This window comes from Natator depressus, chromosome 3, assembly GCF_965152275.1.
Source record: "Natator depressus isolate rNatDep1 chromosome 3, rNatDep2.hap1, whole genome shotgun sequence".
Lineage (NCBI taxonomy): Eukaryota > Metazoa > Chordata > Testudines > Cheloniidae > Natator > Natator depressus.
Window position 1 is genome coordinate 205069855 of NC_134236.1, and position 23188 is coordinate 205093042.

The 23188-nt window shown below is 40.3% G+C and overlaps 1 protein-coding gene across 7 annotated transcripts in view; it reads left to right on the plus strand.

Annotated features, from left to right (window-relative positions):
- KIZ (kizuna centrosomal protein) overlaps positions 1 to 21946 on the plus strand; it is a 101124-nt gene extending 79178 nt beyond the window's left edge. For 5 of the 7 annotated variants that reach the window (XM_074949741.1, XM_074949745.1, XM_074949746.1 and 2 more), the window contains 3 exons: positions 5799 to 5898; positions 14806 to 14846; positions 21738 to 21945. In XM_074949741.1, coding sequence (XP_074805842.1) covers positions 5799 to 5898; positions 14806 to 14846; positions 21738 to 21841 — 245 coding nt within the window. In that variant the 3' untranslated portion in view covers positions 21842 to 21945. Of the gene's footprint in view, positions 1 to 5798; positions 5899 to 14805; positions 14847 to 21737 lie in introns of all 7 variants that reach the window. The other 2 variants (XM_074949742.1, XM_074949743.1) reach the window with 1 other exon arrangement.
- Positions 21947 to 23188: the final 1242 nt, after the last annotated feature.

A 23188-nucleotide genomic window follows, 5' to 3' on the forward strand; every position in this document is an offset into this window, starting at 1 on the left:
TGTGTTTGGGATTATTGCGGGGAGTGGTGGTGATGGTGGTGGTATGTGGGTAGTTTTGAAAAGCTATGGCAGTTTATTCTTTCCCTGTGGTTCTAATCGTGTTGTTCTAATGTGTGCCTGGGGGATCTCCATTTCCCATGTATAAGGAGGGATTGGTGTCAGCCACTTCTGCAGCAGAGTCTCCCACCACCCTGCTCTGTGTGGGACCAGGAGTCTGCACAAGGGGAGGTGGCAAGCAGTGAACAGGTACAGCTGGAGGATATGTACTTTGTTCCCCAGCTGGGCCTCCATAGTTACACCAGAAAGGATAGGATAGCCCTAACCTTCCATAGCCCTCCTCCACTTTAAAGGGGGTCTTGGGGAAGCTATCAGTTGAGGAGGTCCTGGTAGTGTGGCTTCATTGGTGTGGCACTGACAGACTGTGGGCTCCAGGGATCCCATGAAGCACAGAGCCTATGGAGGAGTGATCCCTGGCCTCCATGGAATCCCCAAGCATCAGTAGTCTTTGAATTCTGTTGGGGACAGAACATATATCCCACTTCTCCACCCCCCCACTTTACAGAACAATTTGGTAAGAATTCCTTGTGGAGATGCTCTGTTTTCCTCCCCATTTTCCCCTTTCATGGATTTTTCTTTTGTGAAAAGTTATCTTTGGCCCTATAGTAATTAAGTATTAAAGTTGTACAATTAAGCACTGAAAAGACAGGAGAAGCAAAAGTGAATGTGCAACCTTAACTCTGCCCCCTGTGTGTGTGTGTGTGTGTGTGCGCGCTTAATGGTACTCTTTAAATTGGTAGTTGCATGTTACCTAAGCTGCTCACACATTTAAGTCTCTCTCTAAACAAATATTGTATTTAATGGTTTAAGAAAAAGCATGCCATTACATAATTAAAGGCACCATTGTCGTACATATGGTTGAGTGCTCTTTTAAAAATTTTGCTTTTGTTGACTTTTGAATGCTGTTCAGCCTAGTGTTATGTTAGGACAGCTTTTTGCATTTAATAAGGTTAATTTATGTGAGGGATTTCTGTAGCATGATATCATTAGCGTACTAGAATTAGTTTTAGCCCAAGAGAATAGCACAGAATTTGGTTTTATGTAGTGTTTCATACTATCCCAAAGCTTGCTTTACTGTACACAAGGTGTTTTACAATACAGTGAACAAGAAACCTTTTAGGACAATGATTATGCTGGAAGATATAGTAACCGCTACATGCTTAGCAGTAGTTTACATGTAGCCTTAAATATGATGATCTGTTTTACTGGGGAAGTGTGATTGCCAACACTGGATTATTTTCCAAGGGACAATGTTGAACTAAGCCACAGTTCTATAAGGAACAAAAATTAAGTCTCTTTCTGGCTGTTCTTAAAGATCTGCTCTCTCAACAGACCACATAGCCACTAAATCTTACATTTTGTGCCTTTACATTGCATTGGTTACCGATGTTTTGTCACAATGACGAAACACTACAAATGCATATAATTATTACTACTTACTTGCACTGTTATAAACCTTGTCAGCTAGGGATCAAGGCCACATTGTACTAGGCACTTGTAATAAGAGACATTTCCCATAACAGTCTAAAATATTGGCATATGACAAGAGACAGGTGGATTCCCCAAACAAGTGCGGGTTAAGATGAGGTATGAGCAAAGTGATCACGTTTATATAGTAAACGTCAGTCACAGCACACCAACTGCCTAGTCCCCTTCCCCGCACCCTCCAAATGTTTTGTAGGCATCACAGCAGAGATGAGTTTTAAGGAAGGATTAGAAGAAAGATAATGTAGTGTATTTAGATTTTAAAGGGACTTCTCACATTCGTAACGGGTGGGATGCAAGAAAGTACAAAAATGCTTGAGGAAAACGTGGGCAATGAAAGCTGGTATTGGTAGGGCAAGAGTGGGGATTCATGGCACAATATTGTATTACAGTTGAAAAGTAGGACAAAGCTAAGCTATGAAGGGCCTTAAGGGTGGAGGACAAGTAGTTTGTGTTTGATGTGGTGGAGAAGAGGAAGCCAATGAAGCGATGCAAAGAATGTCTGAAAGGTCTGGTGAGGGTGGTAAGAGTGCAGGTGTTGATGCTAGAGCAGTGCAGAAGGCCATACTCAAGATGCGAGATGTTCAAGGACTTGAGTTTTAACAGCATGGGCAAAAAAAACAAGGTTGGAATTTTGAAAGGTTGTACAGGAAGATGGAGCAGCAAATAGATGTGGCTTGTATGCGTGGATAAAAAGAGATATGCAAGTCCAAGGTGAAGCCCATCTGACAACCCTGATGTAACAAGGAGAGGGGAGAAGATGGGTGGGAAAAGAACAAGGGCTCATTTTTGACTGTATAAAGTTTCAGTTGATGGCTAGACATTACGATGAGATATTAAAGACTGGCTGAAATGAGTTTGAGCAGATGGAGACAGGTTTGGAGCAGAGAAGTAGATTTGAATCATCAGGGCAAAGAATGTGGTTTGCAGATATCCTCCAAAGATGGGATGCAAAAGCTTTAAAGGAGGGAGCCTAGGATGGAGCCATATGGGACTCCCACCAAAAGAGGGAAGGAGGAGATGAGGACCCACCAAACGAGACACTGAAGGAGTGATGAAAGAGGGAGGAGAACCAGAAGATGGCAAAGTCACAAAAGTCCGCTGCTCCTCTCCCCCATTTGCCCCATGGCATTTAAAAAGTTCCTTTGAACCTGGATAGGTGTCGGGCTTTCCAGCCTGAAATGAGGGATAGTCTCGGTCTAGCACTCCATCCTTCCCCAGCACTCTTACCAAATCTTCTAAGAATGTCCAAAAAGCATATTTACCCTAATGCATAGTGCTCTCTGAACTGTGGTGGTGACACAATGATGCTAATCTAGAAGTAAAGGTTTTCATGAGAAAATGTGAAGATTTGAGCCCATCCAACCTATTTATATCCTGTAGTGCTTGCTCAGTATGTGGTTAAAGCTGACATTAATATCCCTGGCTACTGCTATTAGATGATGAACTGCCGGGACTACTTTTTATTAAAACTTCAGTAGGAGTTAAAAGGTCTGGAAAAGTGACACTCTGACCTGCAGTTAGTTGCCTTGCTAGTGAGAATAGTTAACTGAGCAAACAGAAGTCTTCCCCCCCCCCCCCCCCCGCAAAAAAAAAATCTATGTTCCATGGATGCACATGGTTCTAGTTTTCAGCCCTGCCTGCCATATGCGCTCATATAAATCTGAAAATCAGGACTCCGATTTGGCTGCTAACTAGCGGTATGATGTAATGACACCCTCTCAAGTTGCTGCCTTATTCTGCTGAATCTCAGCTTTCATGTATAAAACAAAATCAAAGGAAGTCTCTAACGGTCATGGTTGCAAAGAAAACTTCAAAAACCTGAACATAGCGTTACAGCAGCCAAGATCTCTCTGAGTCTGCAGAGAGCATGCAGCAATAACTTGGGGAGGTGTGAACTGCCCCAGTCCTCTCAGTGAGTTGTTAGCTCAGATGCCCAGGGGCATTAACTATTTGTATAAGAAAGGAGAGAAGGGCATCACAGATCTGCACCATTTACTGTGAGTGGTCTTATTTTGGTGCCACAGTTGGGGTAGCATTTGGGAGATACCACCACATATTTCCCGCCACCAACTCCAGGAGGCTAGCAGAGCCCATGGGCATATTCACGCCATACTCAGAGGAGCTCAGAGGACATGCCCAATCATAGTTTGCACATCTGCATAACCTACTCTTAGGGGCATTTAATTTGATAGGGTGTAGCTTATTTTGTGGGCAGAGCACCACATTTTGTTTTCCTGTTGGATCTCTGCTGAAAATACACCCCATTTGTTCCCATAAAAGAGGCCATGCCTACAATGTTTGCCGCATGTGCAAGATTTGCTGACCCTAAAAGTTCTTAAGATCATATTTTTAAATTTTTTTTTAAAAGCCACAATCTTCAATCTGTGTTTTGTCCCCTGTGTTCTTTAGAAATAAAGTGATTCCATTGGGACCTAACTCGTCCAAATTGGATTAAAATTGTTGTAGTACTTCACTGCTCAAAGAAACCTGCAAATAAACAACTTAACATTATAAAACTTTCAAAAATAAAAGCTCTTTTCTTGCTGTGTGCCTGTCTCGATTCCAGTGCTACTGCCTGCAGCTCAACTGCTTTCACTCTCTTATCCAGGAGCTCCTCTTTTGATCTCCCACGGGTACATGTGCTTCTCTGCATGTGTTCCTCACTCTTTCCCTCAGAGCAAAGTTTCTTTTCGTGTCACCAGCTCTTTTGAAAGTGGTCAGACTTCTCCCCGTGAAGTGGCATACTGCTGCCACTAGAACTCCTAGACTTTACCTCCTCTCATCTTCCCCCGTGAATACGATTTTTTTTCTTTTTTTGGCCTCTTTGTTGGAAGTGCAGGACACACTGTGAGGAGGGTTTGTGTATTGTAAATCTGTTAACAGACTTGTATGTGTGATTCAGGTTATAGAAACTGTGTCTGATTATGAAATGCATATCCACTTGTAGGGGGAAAACTGTCAGAGACTTAGAAATTATATTTTACTCTTTCGGGGATAGAATGAAGTTGGTAAGAGTTACAGTTATTCATATTTTGGTTTTCAGTTGTGTCTCACATAAATAATGTTTAGGTCCCAAATCTCATTTACCCTAAATCCCCTTTACAATACAAAGAAGCGTTAAAGTGACTGTACTGTAATTTGAGAATCAAGCCCTGTAGTTCAGAAATATTTAAGAAAAGGCCTGATTATATTGATGAGTTGGAACTAAATTGGTATACGATTTGTACTCATTGAAGCATAGAGGGGAAGTAAGAGGCATGTAGAAAAAAGCAAACCAGTAAAAGAACCTTAAAATACAAATTTTGTTGTCTATTTAAGTCACAACATTAAGTATTTTATAGAATTTGAGAGGGAGCAGGAATAACCTACCGCAACAGAAAGAATTGTAGCCCTCTGAAAATAATCCTAATGAAAGAGGAAGGCAAATAAGTGACCTAAGTAAACAAGACTTCAGGAAAAGGGAAAAGAAAACAATTGAGAAAAAATATACATAACAGTGAGATTTTGCTTAAATTGACACATGATGCAAATACAGCTATTGGAACAGAATCTCAGTACCCCAAAGGCTGCTTTTCTAAAATTAGTTAAAATGTGCAAAAATGCACTAATCGTGTGCAGTTATTTCTACAAATAACTTTCCACCTGTCTGAAGGAGATTGTGTGTTGTTCTGTTGTCAGTTCTGCCAAGTCATGAGAATAAAACCTCAGGTGTAAAAACAAATGAAACAGAACTAAAGTACGAGTCAACTCCTTGTTCTGCAGATTGACAGAGGTTAGGACTGATAATGGAATGACATGGACAGGTTTTAAAGAGAGTCCCATGTGGTAATGGGGTCAGGGATGAGGATTTTTTTATTTTGTTTTACAAATAAAGTAAACCTACCCCATGGGAGTGCCCCTGTCCAAGCAATGGAGATTGAATTGGCCAGTTTATTAAAAATATCAGGGACACATTTTGCTAGTGCATTCTGTTCCAGTATCACTGTACATTTTTAAAACAGATTCTTAAAATGGTATCTCTTTGATACTCTTCGATTGTACTTTCTTCCAAAATATCAAAGAAAAAAACACATAATGAACAGTTATTTTACAATATACAGTATTGATTTCAGAGTCCATGACACCTTCTTGTTCTCTGTTGCTTAAATAATATCTGTTTCCATTGATTTCTGTAAGTCAAAAGTTACTGTGTGGACTACCTTTTAATTAAGTGTTTGTTAAATGTTTACATTTGGTGTTTATACTTACCACAGGTTTGAATATCGATAGCAATAGTTTCAAGACCAAGAAAATCAACAAAATCAGTTCTGAAGCTAGTTTTTCATCTAGTGAAGGAAGAAGTCCTTTGTCAAGGTAAAGTCATTAGACCATTTCATTTCTGAATGGCTTTAACAGAGTAAGAAGTGCCAGTAGAAAATGAATATAACTCTGAATATATATTATTTTGTCTGTGACTTGAACGAGGGTTAAGGTTCGTATTTGTGTTTGTTCAGTATAACAACCTAAACTTTAGTACACCTTAGAAAATATTTGCACCAAAGTCAGGTATTGTTTTGCAGCTGTTGTTTTCTCATTTTAAGACTCAATTGACATCTCAGTGAACCACAAATTAGCGTGTACAGCTGCTCTCAGTAGGGCTACTTAGAGACCAGACAATAGAAGTTGTCAGGAAAAGGGCAGACATAAAACATAAAGTCTTGAAGAAATAAAGTGGCATGTTTCTTCTTGTAGATGTAGCTGAGAAGTAAACTAACTGTAGCTCAATACGTATTTTTTAAAAAGTATTCGATGCTAGAGTATTTGTTACTTTTCTTTTCCTTTCAAAATAAGTATGTTTAATTAATGACCTTGCCTTTTTCTTAAAGGTGCAATTTATCTTTTTAGATTTGTTAAACTGCAGCAGTTCCTTTTGATTCTTTGAGCTGTGTGATCTTAGATGTTCCTTGAATTTGTCATCAGCATGAAATACTAATCAAACAATGGCAGTCAAATTAGTGGTCAAGAAACAGTATAAAATGGAATATAATACAACTATCAACTATCTCCTGAAATTTTAGCTTGGCTTTAGATTGTAATCTGGATGCTTATTAAAACATCACAGTAAGTGGGTTCTGTTAGTATGTGGTTCCTTGTCAGAAAACTGCCATTTATGACTGCTGATAAAATACTTTTAAGCATTTTGATGATTTATTTAATCTTATCTATATTTACAGCATGTTTACATCCTTTTGTACTTTGTAATGTTCATAATGATTTTATTGGTGACACTAATTGTCATAGGAAAGAGTTCCAAGATAATTTTAGAAGAAATCTTAATTTCTTATTTTGTGCTGATTTATATTTCATTTTAAAAATCACAATATTTTCTCTTATTCCAATGCAATAAAGTTAATTCATGTGAAATAATTAAGACTTATGTAAAATATTGACAAAGTAGGTGTTTGCTTTTGTTTAAAATAAAACCTTCCATTTTAAGATGATTAAACTTTCCTTTATTGTAACTTAATTTCTGTTTGGGAGACTGATACGCTAAGTAAATAAAACTTAATATTATGAAGTGCAAATGAGTTTGTTTTTGTAATTTTTTTTAAAAGCCCCGTGTTTATACATTTTGGGTTAGCCCTCTGCTCCCATTGACTTCAGTGAGAGAAGGATCAGGCCCTTAATGTGATTATTAAAATGCAGGTCTTGGGTCTTTTAAGAAAATATGTACAATTTAATGAACTATGCAAAAATATTTTCAGGTATTAATTTTACTTTGTTTAGCATGTTACAGTGCTGGTTTATAATGTATGTTGGCAACTTTCAACATTTATTTAAATGCTATTCATGTATAATTCTTTAGTCTTAATTTTACGTTTTCAAATTCACATGCACACTCGGCAGATTTTGGAAACAGTTTACTTCTAAGAGACCAAAGGCATGAAATTATAAGGCAAAGTAAACACTTAAAACTAAATTCCTGGATTAAGATATTTTTCAAGATTTTTTTCTTAAAGTAGTATCATAAAGTTATTTTCCTGAATAACTTAGAAATAATATTGCCTTTTCAACATAAAGTCTATTAGTAACATTTGCTACTGGACACTTGACATCTGTCTTACAAAGATATTTGGAAGCGTAAAGTACCCAAAGAAGTATGAAAGAATGGGAAATAGGGAGCTCAGGTGGTTGCTTATTTGTGGTCGGGATGCAGTGAAATTTCTTAGATGCTTACATTTAAGGATTCCACTTATTGCAGTCACTTCTTGTGCTTTATTGCTTTTACAAGTGGTCTCGAAACCAGTACTTGAGAATAAACGTAACAGTGTAGTACTGCTGTGGTACTTTTTAAAAATTCTTCTTTGCTCTATCTTGTCACTGAGCTGATGAGTGACCTCGAAAAAGACCCTGCTGGACCTAAATAAAAAAAAAATGGCTTCCTCTGATGTCCTAGAGACAATAATTATGATGTGCCAGTTAAGCCCAAACTACAGCTGAGGGATTTTACTTTAAAGCAGAGGCTTGGGCGCAAAAATGCATTTATAGCTCTTTGTCTGGCACCTCATTATGTGTGGGCCTGATTCATTAAGTAATTGGTTTGCAGTTGTTTACATGAGTATTAAGGCTTTCTATTCAGCAGCCTTTGAGAGATACATTGTGCAAATGTTGCATGTTATGAATGCGGAATGAGGGGCAGAGGACCAGTCCTATTGGCTAAACACTGCACTCTGTTGAAAAGCAAGAGAAAGAGATTGGGTGCTGCTTTGCATAGCAATGACTTTCTTAATAAGCTTTACAGATTAATACACACAAGCTATAAAAGATGCAAAGAGATACTCTTAGCACATTTATACATGCTCATTTCACTATTATGGTACTGGAGATGGGAAGAATCGAGTTCTTTTATATTCAGTTTTTCAGTGCAATGTCTTCAGTGCATGAGACTTAATAGAATCCGATATTTATTGTATTATAAATCATGGGGAAGTAGGCAGATCTGCAACAGTTTATTATTAAAGATTCTTTCAATGTAAATCTTTTTCTGCTATTGTATTTCCTACAGCAAAATCATTTTGTGGTTGAGTGGGGATGAAAGGCATAATGTACGAAGGAGTGAGTCTTAATAGGAAGCTGCTCTCTGAGTAAAGACCACTTGTTCCCTTTTGTTCAGAGGTGCATGCCATAGCTTCCTCTTCTCCCACAAATATTGTCCTGTTTTGCCTTAGCTATAAAACTGTTTTCCCTGGATTCATTTACTCTACCGAGAATGTTTAAACTGCCTGAGACGTAACTTTAGTTTGAAGAGTATAATATTTTGCCGAAAGAAAAGAATGTGTTAAGTAATATAATTACTTGGGAGAAAAGGTCATGACTGAATCTCTCTAAAGCAGAGGGCAGAACACGATGTGTGTGGCATTTTGTAGTCTTGTAGCAACAGAATCAGCCAGTGGAGGTCACTAGCATTCTGGATAATTCTGTATTTTGATGCGGGCAGTTTATTTTTCTTAGGCTTATTTGCTTTGTCACATTTCAGAATGATCTGAAGATTAAAGATAAATTGTAGGCTAAGGTAAACAAATAAGATTTTTAATTTGTCAACATATAAACACTCTCTAAAATATTTTTAATTGTGATTAAATTGTATTCTAAAGTAGTCTGTTATATTCTGTACAAACTATTTCTTAAGCCAAAGATGCATTTTTATTAATTTTGTGTTTATTCTTAGTGAATAATCTGCCAATTGCAATTGATCCTCTTAATTATTTTATAAAGAAGTATTTAATAATGAGGGAGTAACTAACATGCAATCTTAAATGCCACAGCATACTGTATTGTAGGTAGTCAGTTTGACCGTCAGGGGGCACTCAGACTTTGCTAAATTAAAACAGCTTCCAGATTTCATCCTGCTTTTTCAAGTTGTTAATGTGTACTATTTTGAGGCCCTTAATTCCTGTTTTCTTAAGTTCTTGTCAATTTTTTAATTGATTTGTAAGAAAATTCTTTTTGTCTGAAGTTCTGAGGAGATGCTACAGAGTTTAGGTATGAGGTTAAGTGTATATATTTTCTAGAAAGTTTACATGGACTTAAATAATGATCCAAAACCTTGAAAGTAACCGGTCTTGAGTATATTTATTCTAAATCATTTATCATATTTATACTTATTCACAGAGATACATAAGAGAATGAATGCCTAACTAAGAACTTTGATTAGTGATTTATTGTAACATAATTTTATAATGCTTTTAATCTTCCGAGCTTTGCAAAGAAGTAAACATTTTATAAATAATTGATTTCAGGCCTGTATTTCTGACATTGTAGTGTAAGCATGACACATGCAAAACTTACTGTAATGCATTATTTCTAAATCTTAACTATATGTATCATTAGCTTCTTATGTCGACTAGTCAGGACCTTTTATGAAACTTCTATAAAAAGCAAGTTGATATCAGTTCTATACAGTTGCTGAGACTTTTTTCATTCTCCAATTTTATATTTTGTGGTTTTGCTGTTAGCAAAGGAAACAGGATGCGCTGGGTGAATATACATCCCTCCCAGCACATAGCTAGACTTACATGAGCATTGTGCATGGAACTAAGTGGTAGTAGAAAGGAAGAAATTCCCACACACCCTAAACTCTCAACTCTTCAGGAGCCACTGTTCCAGCCTATGGTGTGCAATAGCCACCACTGCCCCGCTGAGTCTTTTGTGTCGAGGATTTAAGATATGCCCTAATGCAGATCTGATGGCTCATGATCCCTACACCCCCTCTTCCCCTATGATTCAGGCCTGTTGTGGACTGGCAGAGAGATTCCCTTTACTATACATGGAACATGGAGGCCTTCTCTGCACCCACATCACATGCTCCCCTTACACAGCTCCACCATGGGGTTTAAATGGTCCGGCAGGCCTTGTATGGAACCACTGCACCTGGGTGAATTTCACCCTTTGTGCATCAGTTCTTCCAGGTGTAGTGCATGAGGGTAAAATGTTCTGCCATCCACTGCCAGCTTGATGACTAGAGAGTCTGGTCTTAAACATATGTTGTCTCATCTTAGATCTTTATATCATAATTCAGATGTGATTGCACTTGGAAGCCTTAGTTTTAATGTAGTCCTCAGTTCTATTATTAATTAAATTACTATTGGATCTAGTTTATAGAAGCAAGATTCATGTCATAATTCTCTGTTTAAGTTTCCATTTATCTTCCTCAAGTACATTTGTCTGGTTTTTCTTCAGAAATGATTCATTAGAAGTAAACCAACTGTTCTTTTTCATGCTTATTAAAAGTACAGAAAAATATCTTCATCAGCTGCACCTATCTTGAACGAGTTATTTTTCAGGAGGAAATAATAGCCCAGGTTGAAGCTAGTTTTTATTCTAATTCACAGGAAAAAAAAATATGACCGCCCAGGAATGGAGATATTTTGTCACCGCATGGAGACTGGAATTAAGTAGTCAGGCTTACATTTTATCAATGATAAGCTTTTTTAGACATTTTTAAAAAATGAGTAATTTTGGAGAAGGACCACGACTTCATCTCAAGTCATTGTTGGGAAGAAATTCTATACCTGCTATCTCACACTCTGAGGGTTACTAAGAACTGTCTTGTGAAAAAGAAACAATTCTATTTGTCTACCACACGATATTGTGTCTCAACAATATTTTTGCAAGATAGATTTGCACAGGCTTCGAGCTGTTTTACAAGATTAGCCAATCTACTTCCAGGCATATTTTTATGGAATATCAATGTTGCTTTAACTAGGTCCTTTTCAGTTTTGTTTGTTTTTTCTGATGGAACATATTTTTGTTTTCACTTAACATACGGTATAAGGGTTCAACAAGTTCTCTGCCAGAGATGTATCCAGCACAGAAATAAAAGAAAGTTTTCTGTTTTTCACTGAAACTTGTTTGACTTGATTCGCTCTGGTAGAATGTACCAAAGGGAATCTAGACCACCTCTATCAAAATTTTCTTTATGGGGAAAAATATTCTTCTTTAGGAACTTTTCACTTCCTTTTTGTTTCCAGAGCATCTTCCATATAGACCCTTGTCTTAACAGATTAAATAGGCATCAAAATGGGAGATTTGGTCTAGAGAAAAATAGATGCATTTGGATTTGCATTTGGAAGTTAAACTGCTTTTTGATTGAACCTTGACATGACTGGTTCCATGCTGGGATGCATTTTAGAGAAATTGAAGCATGTAGAGAGATATGAGAGTCTATAAATTTGCCTCAACTTATCTCCTTTATAGACCCTTATTGCAATTCTTCCCAAGCAGGTTTGGATGACGACTGTCATAATTGTATTTGCTGATTCCGAATATAAACCTTCTGGAATACAGAGAGCTCTTATATCTTTTCTCTGCACCGGCCAACATTTAATTTCAGGATGCTGCTTAGGAAATGAGACTTGCCACAGGTTTTCTTTTTGCAACTCTGAATTCAGAACAGTCGGTCGTTCTCCACTGTCCATTCCTCTGGTCTCCCATTTCCTAACGATACCCCAGCCTTTTGTACATGCCAGTGTTTTCATAAAAGACTTTCCAGATTTGTCCCAGAATTCTACCAACGCTCTTCTGATGCCTATTTCAGTAGCCATGTCCCTTGCTGTCCATTCTCTGTTCTACCACATCAAGGCCAAGATCCTGATATGCTGCTGCTGCTCTGTGCCATATTGCTGGTGGGTTCTGGTCCTAAAGTCAGTGCAATCAGCCATGAAAGAATCATCCCAGTGGGGAGAGATCCTTTGGTGTTTAGAGCCACGTGAGTGACTCAGACACTACTCCTCTCTCTTCTGCTACCAAAGAAGGGGGCCAAGGTCCTGTGATCGTGGCTTCCCTACAGCCCTGATTATCCCTCGGTACCATATCGTCCCCTTGAGGCCGTAGACAGAAAGCATAACATAGTGCTGGTTTCATGCTGCTTTAAGTTCTGGAAGAGGACCACTGAAACCCAGCTAGCCCAAAATTTGGGGAAAGTAAAGGCCAATTTTCCATCCACGCTACCGAGCTGTGCAGTGTGATCCTCCGGCATACTCAAGGATGTGGGTCCAGGTGATCGGTTCTGTCTTGTATGTATTTGGGGCTGGGCCGGACAAAAGAAGCCGGGCACAGAGGCATCCTGAACTCTCTACCCTGGTGTAATAATAATCAACCCTCACTTGTTGATAATGGAAGATGAAGAAGCAGACTGACTGTAAACAGCAGCTATCAACTGATGATTTTGCTTTGCTGAAATACATGAAAGATTAAATGGTTCTCGCACAGTCCGTCACAGGAGCCACTTCACTCAACAACAGCTGGCAACTGATTCTATCCCAGGGAAAAAACGATGCTGCAACCAGAACAGCATCTCCTGAAAACCATTTCTGGAGCCTGAATCTGTAAGGTGTCGAGTGCCTCCTTGAGATATGCCGCGGACTGTCAACTCCTAAACTAAATGTTGAGTTGAGGGCGCTCAGCACCTTGCAGGACTGAGCCCTCAGCCCCAGATTCAGCCCCTTTTCAGCAATGTGTGCAGACCACTTAAAGTAAAAGGGACTTGAGCATGTGCTTAAAGTTAGGCACATCTTTTAAGTTCATTGCCAGATGAATAGGGATGGCCATCAGCATAAGTGCTTTGTTGAACTGGAGCTGAGGTTGTAAAGCTGAATGTCTAATGAACCTCACCTTGAGGGCAAAATGTGGTACTGTTTGCTTTGTGTGTGCAAGAGTTTTTTAAATTCATGACTAAGGGTCTCGGATGGATTTCGTTTGAATGGTGTAAAATGTAAGATTAATACTGTAAGATTAATAAATTAAAATAATTTGCTTCAACAAGGTGTATTGACTGTTTGGTAACGAAACAGGTTTTTAACATTTGTAATATACAACATATATATGAATGTAAACTCTTCAGTTTAATATTTTGGTTGAACTTTAACTGAGACATTTTTAGTGAGGACAGTTAGCGTATTGTAGACCTAGGATTTTTGCCCAAGTTCAACAGAAATATAAAATAACCTATTACACAACACAACATATTTCTTTTACTTAAAAGGGTAAAACACGTTATCGCTGGAGTGTAATTAAACTGCTCTCTTGCTTGTCAGTTAAGTTTATCTTTTCAGTTGTTCATTAGTAGATTGTAGTAAATGTAGCCCATGTCCTTGAGCCCTTACTCACTAGTGGGATTACTTGCTTGAGTGAGAATTTGCAGTGTCAGCCTCTGTAATTAGACAGAGAAATGTGTAAAATAGTAAAAAAAAAAAATGTAAAGGAATATTCAGAGATTATTTGTACAAATGTTTTGACATTTAGGATCTTTCACTGACTTTTCTGTGATAGTTATTAGAATAATTCTTTTAAACCCTTGGCTTTAAATCATTATCTTTAGGATTTCTCTTTTTTTTTTTTTTTTAATGGAATACTACAGGTGTATAAAATCTCAACTTAATTGATATAAGAATAAGTCCTGTTTTAACTGTCGCGAGGGTTTCAAATTGACATCTGTTTATATTTCAACAGTTTGAACAGCCATATCACAAATTCTCCTATTCAACCTTCCTTATGAAAATCAACTGAAAAGCTATTTTTTAGTGTTTATCACAGGATTGTTAATATAACAGTTAATTCTCCTACATCACTGCCCCCTACATGATTATTTCACAGCACCAACACAATACACATGCTGCACACAAAAGATCAAAATGATTCCAGCTTGTTTGAGAAAGTGAAAAGGGTTTGTGATGCTCTAGACACAAGATCAGTCATTTAACAGAACAGAATTGCAACTGCATATGCATCAAGGTAGATCAAAGGCGGCCGAAAGGCTGCACATTTACATAGGGACATGGGTGATGCTATGGGAACCCAGTAGCTAAGTTCTAAGAACAGTTTTGGAAATAAGGAAATTTGGTGGGGATTGTTTTTGTTTGATTCTTTTTTTTTTCTTTACCGTCATGTATTTTTAAAAGTGTAAAGGTTTCGTGCACAGCAAGGACATTCAGGGCCAAATCCTCAGCTGGGTAAATCAGTGTTGATTTCAATGGAGCTATTCTGGTTTACTCCAGTTGAGGATCTAGCCCTGAATGTCATTGCTGTGCATGAAACTTTACCATCCTGTGTTCTAAAATGCCTTGAACCCTTTATTTTTGTTTTTTTAATCCAAAAAAATAGAGTTGCAGTTATAGAACTGAAAAAATTTACTATCTTAACTCAGAAGATTTGACTTGATTCCTAAACTTTTCATGCTGTTTTACCATCTTCTGAATATGTAAATATCACTTTGTTTTGCAGGAACACAAGCAAAAGGAGAATAACCACTATGAAATCCAAAGGTGAGAAACAAATATTATGTTATTTAGAAACGTCTTTTTCAATGTAATGTATATTATATATGCAAGCCAAAGTAATGAATCTGCACCATGGATAAGGGGGGACATGATAAAACTATATAAAATGATCAATAATATTGAGAAGGTGGATCAGGAGCTTCTGTCTACCCTGTCTCATAACATAGGAACCAGAGTATCAGGGGGTAGCTGTGTTAGTCTGTATCCAAAAAAACAAGGAGGAGTCTGGTGGCACCTTAAAGACTAACAGATTTATTTGGGCATAAGCTTTTGTGGGTAAAAAACCACTTCTTCAGATGCAACCAGAGGAGATTCAATGAAATTGAAAGGTGGCAACTTCAAAACCAGTAAAAAGAAATAATTTCTAATATAATGCATAATTAAGCTGTGAAACTCTTTGCCACAGGATGTGGCTGAGGCCAAAAACTTGGCAAGATTCAGTAAGGATTGGACATTTATATGGATAACAAGAATGTCCTGAGTTATAAAAGTTAATGCTAACAAATTTTAAAGGAGTATTAAACCTCCTGTATTGGGGTGTACGTCAATCACTAACTATTAGGGATTAGGAGGAGATGTAATGGAAAGGGCAGATCACCCCAGATCTGCCTAATGAGAGGTTTCTTGCATCTTTCTACGAAGCATCTAGTGCTGGCCATTGTCAGAGACAATATACTGAGCGAGACAGACCACAGATCTGATCTATATGGCAATTCCTTTGTCTCTCATCAGTTGCAGTACTCTTGCTGCATAACAGGGAGCTATCACATTCAGCCTATGAGCACAGTTTAGGGGCCCAATCCACACACCTTGAGCATCAGATTTAAGTGAGTGGCTCTTACCTTTCAGAGTGCTGGACATCATCTTGCTCCTGCTTACTGTCCCTTCTCTCATCTCTACGACATTCCACTTGCTCCCCTCAAGCCTCTTGCCTAGTGGCTCCCCTTACATTCTTCTCCCACTTTCCTATTTGTGCCTTCTTCCATGACCAGTCTTCCCCCCACTGCCATTTGACCCCCCCCCGCCCTTGCTTTCAGGCCCTATGTGTAATCATTTTTTTCTGGAGCCTTTCAATCGCAATCCACCAAGCATAGCCTTGTAAAGAGTGAAAATCAATCCATGAATGAAACAAAAACAACAAATCTACGTAAGCTCCCAAGAGACACAGCAAATTAATCTATTCAACTGATTTGTTCTTTACAGGCAAACTTAGCCTCCTTTCCTTGCATCTGCTGGTGTTTCCCCAGTACTCTCCTACACCCACCTCCGTCTGTTGTCTTTTTTTGTTGTGCTTTTGATCTAATTTGTATCATAAGCCTGGTGCAATAGGAGCCTTAGCAATTGGCAAAAAGGATCTGAAGACATTAACTCTTAAGGAACTATAGAAATAAAAAGGACCTTTTTGGCTCTTGGTCCATGGAAGTTTTATAGGACAGTGGGACTGTGCAGCCTCAGAGACTAAATGCCGTTCTAGGGGGGATGTTCCTTGTTTTGTGGATATGAAACACACCATTAGTCGTCCTGGGCTGCCTTTTACCCTGAACAGACCTGGACTGCTCCCAGCTTCTGGCAGCAGGGCTGTTTTGGATGCAGTCTAAGACTCCACTGAACATGCCCAAGTCCCTGCCCTGGAACCAGGCTGAGGATCAGGAAGATCCCAGACTTTGTACTGCTCTCGAGGGTTGCACTTCAGCAACAGAATAAAACAATCAGTTTCCATGTGCCAGCTCACAACTGAACACGTAAATCCGATGTAGAATTGCCAGCAATGTGTTGAGCTGTTTCCGTAGCGCTGTGCACAAATGTATGTGCGCAATGGTGCATCTTTGCATGTGCAAGTGAGCTTCCTTTTTATAGACGCGTTGCACAATGAATGCCTTACTCTCCTCTAACGTCAGTTGTGCACCAACAGAATTCCACTGCCTTGGGTTGAGTTACCGCAATTTGCCCTGCTGTAAATGAAAGGAGTTTTGGGACCTGAGTGTTTTGCATCTGGAGTCCACCTTTACTGGCCCTCTAGTCCCTAACCACAGAGAACATATTTTGGAATGGGCAATCTGTGCTGTGATGGGGATGCTGTTGACGAATCCTGAATTAGTGGGGGAAGCAAAAGTGGATGGGAATCTGGGAGGCAGTGACCATGAGTTGGTTGAGTTCAGGATCCTGACACAGGGAAGAAAGGTAAGCAGCAGAATACAGACCCTGGACTTCAGGAAAGCAGACTTCGACTCCCTCAGGGAACTGATGGGTAGGATCCCCTGGGGGACTAACATGAAGGGGAAAGGAGTCCAGAAGAGCTGGCTATATTTCAAGGAATCCCTATTGAGGTTACAGGGACAAACCATCCCGATGTGTCGAAAGAATAGTAAATATGGCAGGCGACCAGCTTGGCTTAACGGTGAAATCCTTGCAGATCTTAAACATAAAAAAGAAGCTTACAAGAAGTGGAAGATTGGACAAATGACCAGGGAAGAGTATAAAAATATTGCTCGGGCATGTAGGAATGAAATCAGGAGGGCCAAATCACACCTGGAGCTGCAGCTAGCAAGAGATGTCAAGAGTAACAAGAAGGGTTTCTTCAGGTATGTTGGCAACAAGAAGAAAGTCAAGGAAAGTGTGGGCCCCTTACTGAATGAGGGAGGCAACCTAGTGACAGAGGATGTGGAAAAAGCTAATGTACTCAATGCTTTTTTTGCCTCTGTCTTCACGAACAAGGTCAGCTCCCAGACTGCTGCACTGGGCATCACAGCATGGGGAGTAGGTGGCCAGCCCTCTGTGGAGAAAGAGGTGGTTAGGGACTATTTAGAAAAGCTGGACATGCACAAGTCCATGGGGCCGGACGCGTTGCATCCGAGAGTGCTAAAGGAATTGGCGGCTGTGATTGCAGAGCCATTGGCCATTATCTTTGAAAACTTGTGGCGAACGGGGGAAGTCCCGGATGACTGGAAAAAGGCTAATGTAGTGCCAATCTTTAAAAAAGGGAAGAAGGAGGATCCTGGGAACTACAGGCCAGTCAGCCTCACCTCAGTCCCCAGAAAAATCATGGAGCAGGTCCTCAAGGAATGAATCCTGAAGCACTTAGAGGAGAGGAAAGTGATCAGGAACAGTCAGCATGGATTCACCAAGGGAAGGTCATGCCTGACTAATCTAATCGCCTTCTATGATGAGATAACTGGTTCTGTGGATGAGGGGAAAGCAGTGGATGTGTTGTTCCTTGACTTTAGCAAAACTTTTGACACGGTCTCCCACAGTATTCTTGTCAGCAAGTTAAAGAAGTATGGGCTGGATGAATGCACTATAAGGTGGGTAGAAAGTTGGCTAGATTGTCGGGCTCAACGGGTAGTGATCAATGGCTCCATGTCTAGTTGGCAGCCGCTATCAAGTGGAGTGCCCCAAGGGTCGGTCCTGGGGCCGGTTTTGTTCAATATCTTCATAAATGATCTGGAGGATGGTGTGGATTGCACTCTCAGCAAATTTGTGGATGATACTAAACTAGGAGGAGTGGTAGATACGCTGGAGGGCAGGGATAGGATACAGAGGGACCTAGACAAATTGGAGGATTGGGCCAAAAGAAATCTGATGAGGTTCAATAAGGATAAGTGCAGGGTCCTGCACTTAGGACGGAAGAACCCAATGCACCGCTACAGACTAGGGACCGAATGGCTAGGCAGCAGTTCTGCGGAAAAGGACCTAGGGGTTACAGTGGACGAGAAGCTGGATATGAGTCAACAGTGTGCCCTTGTTGCCAAGAAGGCCAATGGCATTTTGGGATGTATAAGTAGGGGCATTGCCAGCAGATCGAGGGACGTGATCGTTCCCCTCTATTTGACATTGGTGAGGCCTCATCTGGAGTACTGTGTCCAGTTTTGGGCCCCGCACTACAAGAAGGATGTGGATAAATTGGAGAGAGTCCAGCGAAGGGCAACAAAAATGATTAGGGGTCTGGAACACATGACTTATGAGGAGAGGCTGAGGGAACTGGGATTGTTTAGTCTTGCAGAAGAGAAGAATGAGGGGGGATTTGATAGCTACTTTCAACTACCTGAGAGGTGGTTCCAAAGAGGATGGTTCTAGACTATTCTCAGTGGTAGAAGAGGACAGGACAAGGAGTAATGGTCTCAAGTTGCAGTGGGGGAGGTTTAGGTTGGATATTAGGAAAAACTTTTTCACTAGGAGGGTGGTGAAACACTGGAATGCGTTACCTAGGGAGGTGGTAGAATCTCCTTCCTTAGATGTTTTTAAGGTCAGGCTTGACAAAGCGCTGGCTGGGATGATTTAATTGGGGATTGGTCCTGCTTTGAGCAGGGGGTTGGACTAGATGACCTCCTGAGGTCCCTTCCAACCCTGATATTCTATGATTCTATGATTTGAAGAGTGCTGAAGACTCCCATCACCGTGCTAGGCTGGTGACTCCCCTGCAATGGAGCGGAAAGGCCGCGAATGCCAGTTTGTGGAGTTTAGGCTAGGGAAGCTGGGTGATTTGCCCCCATTGTGGCACCCACAGTTGAAGAGGTGAAGCGTCAGACCCCTAACCCGCTGGAGTCAGGGGTCTATGAGGAAGGGAATAGCCTGCAGGAATTGTGGGCAGTAGATGGTTTGTATTTTTGATTATTGCCCAAAGCACTAAGAGCTCTGAGGCCTTTTTAATAGAATGAATGAGTTAAAATAAAAGTATGTGGAGGCCACTTTCCTTTTCCCTGCTCCCATTGCCCCGGGCAGTATGGCTGCTGAGATCAAGCAGCCGCCACCAGAAGCCCATCTGGAGTGGAGGATTGCACAAGAGAGAGGGTCAAGCTGAAATAGTTACTGCACACGCTGGCTGTGCTAACTTGTGCCACTTTACACACAAGGCTGGAGGGGGAAGAACCTGGCGGAGCATGGATGAACCCCCATGGGGCTCCTGCAGAGGGGCTTCCGTGCAACTGGGAAGAGGAGGAGGAATGTGCCATGGAGGTAGCAGCCTCATTTCCATGCTTCTCATCCCCCAGCTGGTTTCTCCTGCTGTAGGCTGTCTCCTACGCTTGCAGAAGCAGACAGGAGCTTTTAACCCTATATTGAGACATTGCCAAAGTCAGTAGGGCCAGAATTTGCCCCATCTTCTCCTCCTAGCTTTTTGTAAAGTCCATGTCACTTTCCTGTTTATCGTTTTAAAAACAAAATGCTTCCATGCTCTTTTCCTATTAAAAATATTCACAGCAGCAGCCAGACCTGCATTCATGAGCAACCCTCCTATAACATGCCGGCACAGACAAATGTTAGGGGGGAAAGGTTATTACATGGCATTCATTAGAATGAAAGATAATGAGTTAAAATTATTAAACAAAGAGTTGACAAGTCCCCAGCTTGAACCGAATCTTTGTCAGCATTTCTCCAGCATTTCCCCTTCTCCTGTATTTTTCCCCCCACATTTTTAAACTTGCAGTAATGCTCATGTTTTTCTCTTTAGCGCTGAAATGAGTGAATTCACTTCAGAATTAAAATGCTCCTCTCGCTATTATTTTATGTAAATTTCTTGCTACACTTGCTAATTCCCAAAATCCTCTGTGTTTAAATTGTTTCTCTGGTATATTCCTATTTGATCCTGCAGGAAAATGGTGGTACTTTATTTGTGACCTCACTGCCATTTCCATGCCAGCTCTGTGATGTAAGTGTGATTGTGACTTCACTTCAGGGTCGAGTAGATAGAGAAAGTGGAGTGTAACAGAAAAAGCTCCTATTCAGTCAGACTGCAGATGTCAAGTAAATTGCTTTGAGTGGAAATATTTTATCAAACTACCTTGCGAAACAATGAAGTGGGACTTTCTAAATCAGCGTGCAGTATTTGTGCACAACAATCCAATTAACAAATAACAAGCCTTGTAAGCTACACGGTGTGTTGGAAATTCATACCTAAGAGTATAATAACAACTGTACCTATATAATGAGCCTAATACACTGATGGGTTCTAAATTAGCTATTACCACCCAAGAAGGAGATCTTGGAGTCACCATGGATAGTTCTCTGAAAGTTTCCGCTCTATACCCAGCAGTGGTCAAAGAGTCTAATGGTATGTTAGGAACTGTTAGGAAAGGGATAGAAAATACAACAGAAAATATCAGAATGACACTATATAAATCCATGGTACACCCACATCTTGAATACTGCGTGCAGTTCTGGTTGCCCCATTTCAGAAAGGATACAGTGGAACTAAAAAGGTTCTGAGAAGAACAACAAAGATGATCAAGGTTCTGAAACAGCTTCCGTATGAGGAGAAACTAAAATGATTAGGGCTGGTCAACTTAGAAAAGAGACAGCTAAGGGGGGGGATACGATAGAGGTCAAGATAAAATCATGAATGGTGTGGAGAAAGTGAATAGGAAAGTTATTTACTCTTTCACACAATACAAAAACCAGGGGTCAGCCAATGAAATTAATAGGCAGCAGGTTGAATACAAACAAGAGGAAGGACTTGGTCACACAACATGCAACTGACTGTGGAACTTATACTTTGGGCTTCACAACATCCCATGGCAATAACTGAGTTCAAACAAGAACTAGATAAGTTCATGGAAGATAAGTCCATCAGTGGCATCCCCTGCTCGGGGTGACCCTAGACCTAGAAGCTGGGAGCGGATCACTCCAAAATTGCCCTGTTCTGTGCACTCTCCCTCATGCGCTGGTACAGGCCAATGTCACAGACCGGATACTGGGCAAGATGGACTATAGTCTGATCCAGGATGACAGCTCTTATGTTCTTATGAGTTACATAGCATTTCTGAAAAGCTGTTGTCTGTCCTAATTCTGATCTGCTGCGTGAAAGCTTTCTATAGTGTGTGTGAATACATGGTTGCATAAAAACATTTTGATTTATTATTTGCTTTAATTTTTTTCTCCTAGCTTTCTGGGGTGAGTCTGATGACAGCAACTCAGAAATTGAAGCCGCTTTGCGTCCACAAACCCATGATACGTATGCCAATGAATTTGATGACTTCTATGACTAACGTATTTAACATGTGCTTAGGCGGGAAAATGTAAGCTGTATTCTCTTGCAGAAACTGCAGTTTTATTCTGTGTGTTTGGGTCCATATTTCTGCAGTGTATCTAATATCTTGTTTGTTTGGCTATATAAATGTTGAACAAATAATGTTCCATGTCTCTCTTTGCTTGCGTACATGTGTTTTTATTAAACACATTTTAAGAAATATTTTGAATTCAGACAGATCTCTTTAAAGTTGTCCATACTTTTTAAACAAAAATCAGCTGATGAGAATGTGTGTGTCAGTGGTTGGCTGCTCCCCACGGATGGAAGGAAGGTGATGATATCTCTTTAACTATCTATGTGCTATTATCATCAGACTCAGTTCTAGTCCCTATTATTATTCCGGATGTTTTGGACTTTTTTTGAGGTAACATTTTTTTGTGGGGGTTGGGAGTTGGATCAGTCTGTGTTCTGTCACATCTCTTCCTCTGACTGTGGGTCAGAGCCAGTTCACCGTCAGCATCTCTCCTAGCCCACATCCATGACTTCCCTGCTGGCCCACAGTGCAAGGCACTGTGCAAATACATAGAGTAAGATATGAGCCCCTTGTTAAAAAGAATATTCACAAGAGAGTTTGACACACATTAGGAGGGTGGGAGAACAATGGGCAGGGTAAAATAAAAACGAATGTGAGGTTACTCACACTAATTACAAAATGTAGTGGATTCTGTACCGGTTGTGGATTTTTAAAAACTGTTTATAAGCTACTTTTTAAAAAAAGGCAAGAAGAGATTGCTGGAGAGGTCAGATGGAGGGGAGGGGAGAGGAAAGGAAAGGAGGTGGCAGAGGATGAATAGATAGGAAAGAGAGAGGGTGGAGCGGAAGGGTAGAGTGGTGCGCTGGGACAGGGACAGGAAAGAGGAGGGGGAGGGAAGGGTGGAGATAAAGATTAGTTTGAAGACTGGGGGCAGCGTGGTGAGGTAGGAGGGAACGTATGATCTCGGTAAGAAACATGTTCAATACAGCAGTAAAATCACCCAATGGTGGAGAATGGGACCCTGTGGTTAGTGGATGGGGGCTGTCATGGCCTACCTCTCCTTGGTTTCTTCCAAAAGCTGACCTCAGCCAGAGAGAGAGAGTTGGGAGATGGTGCAATTCCCATCAAAGATGGAGAGCTGGGCGCAATCTGCCCATCACTGGGGGAGGGGGAGGATTTGATCCTTGTTCTGTATTTGCCAAGAAAACAGTATCCTAGTGACTGAATCAAGCCTCTCTTATTCAGGAAAGTTACAATCCATACAGCGTGTTTCTGGGACTATATTACTTAGAACTTGCTTTTGCAAATTCTTGTTGCAGTCCTGAATGCAAA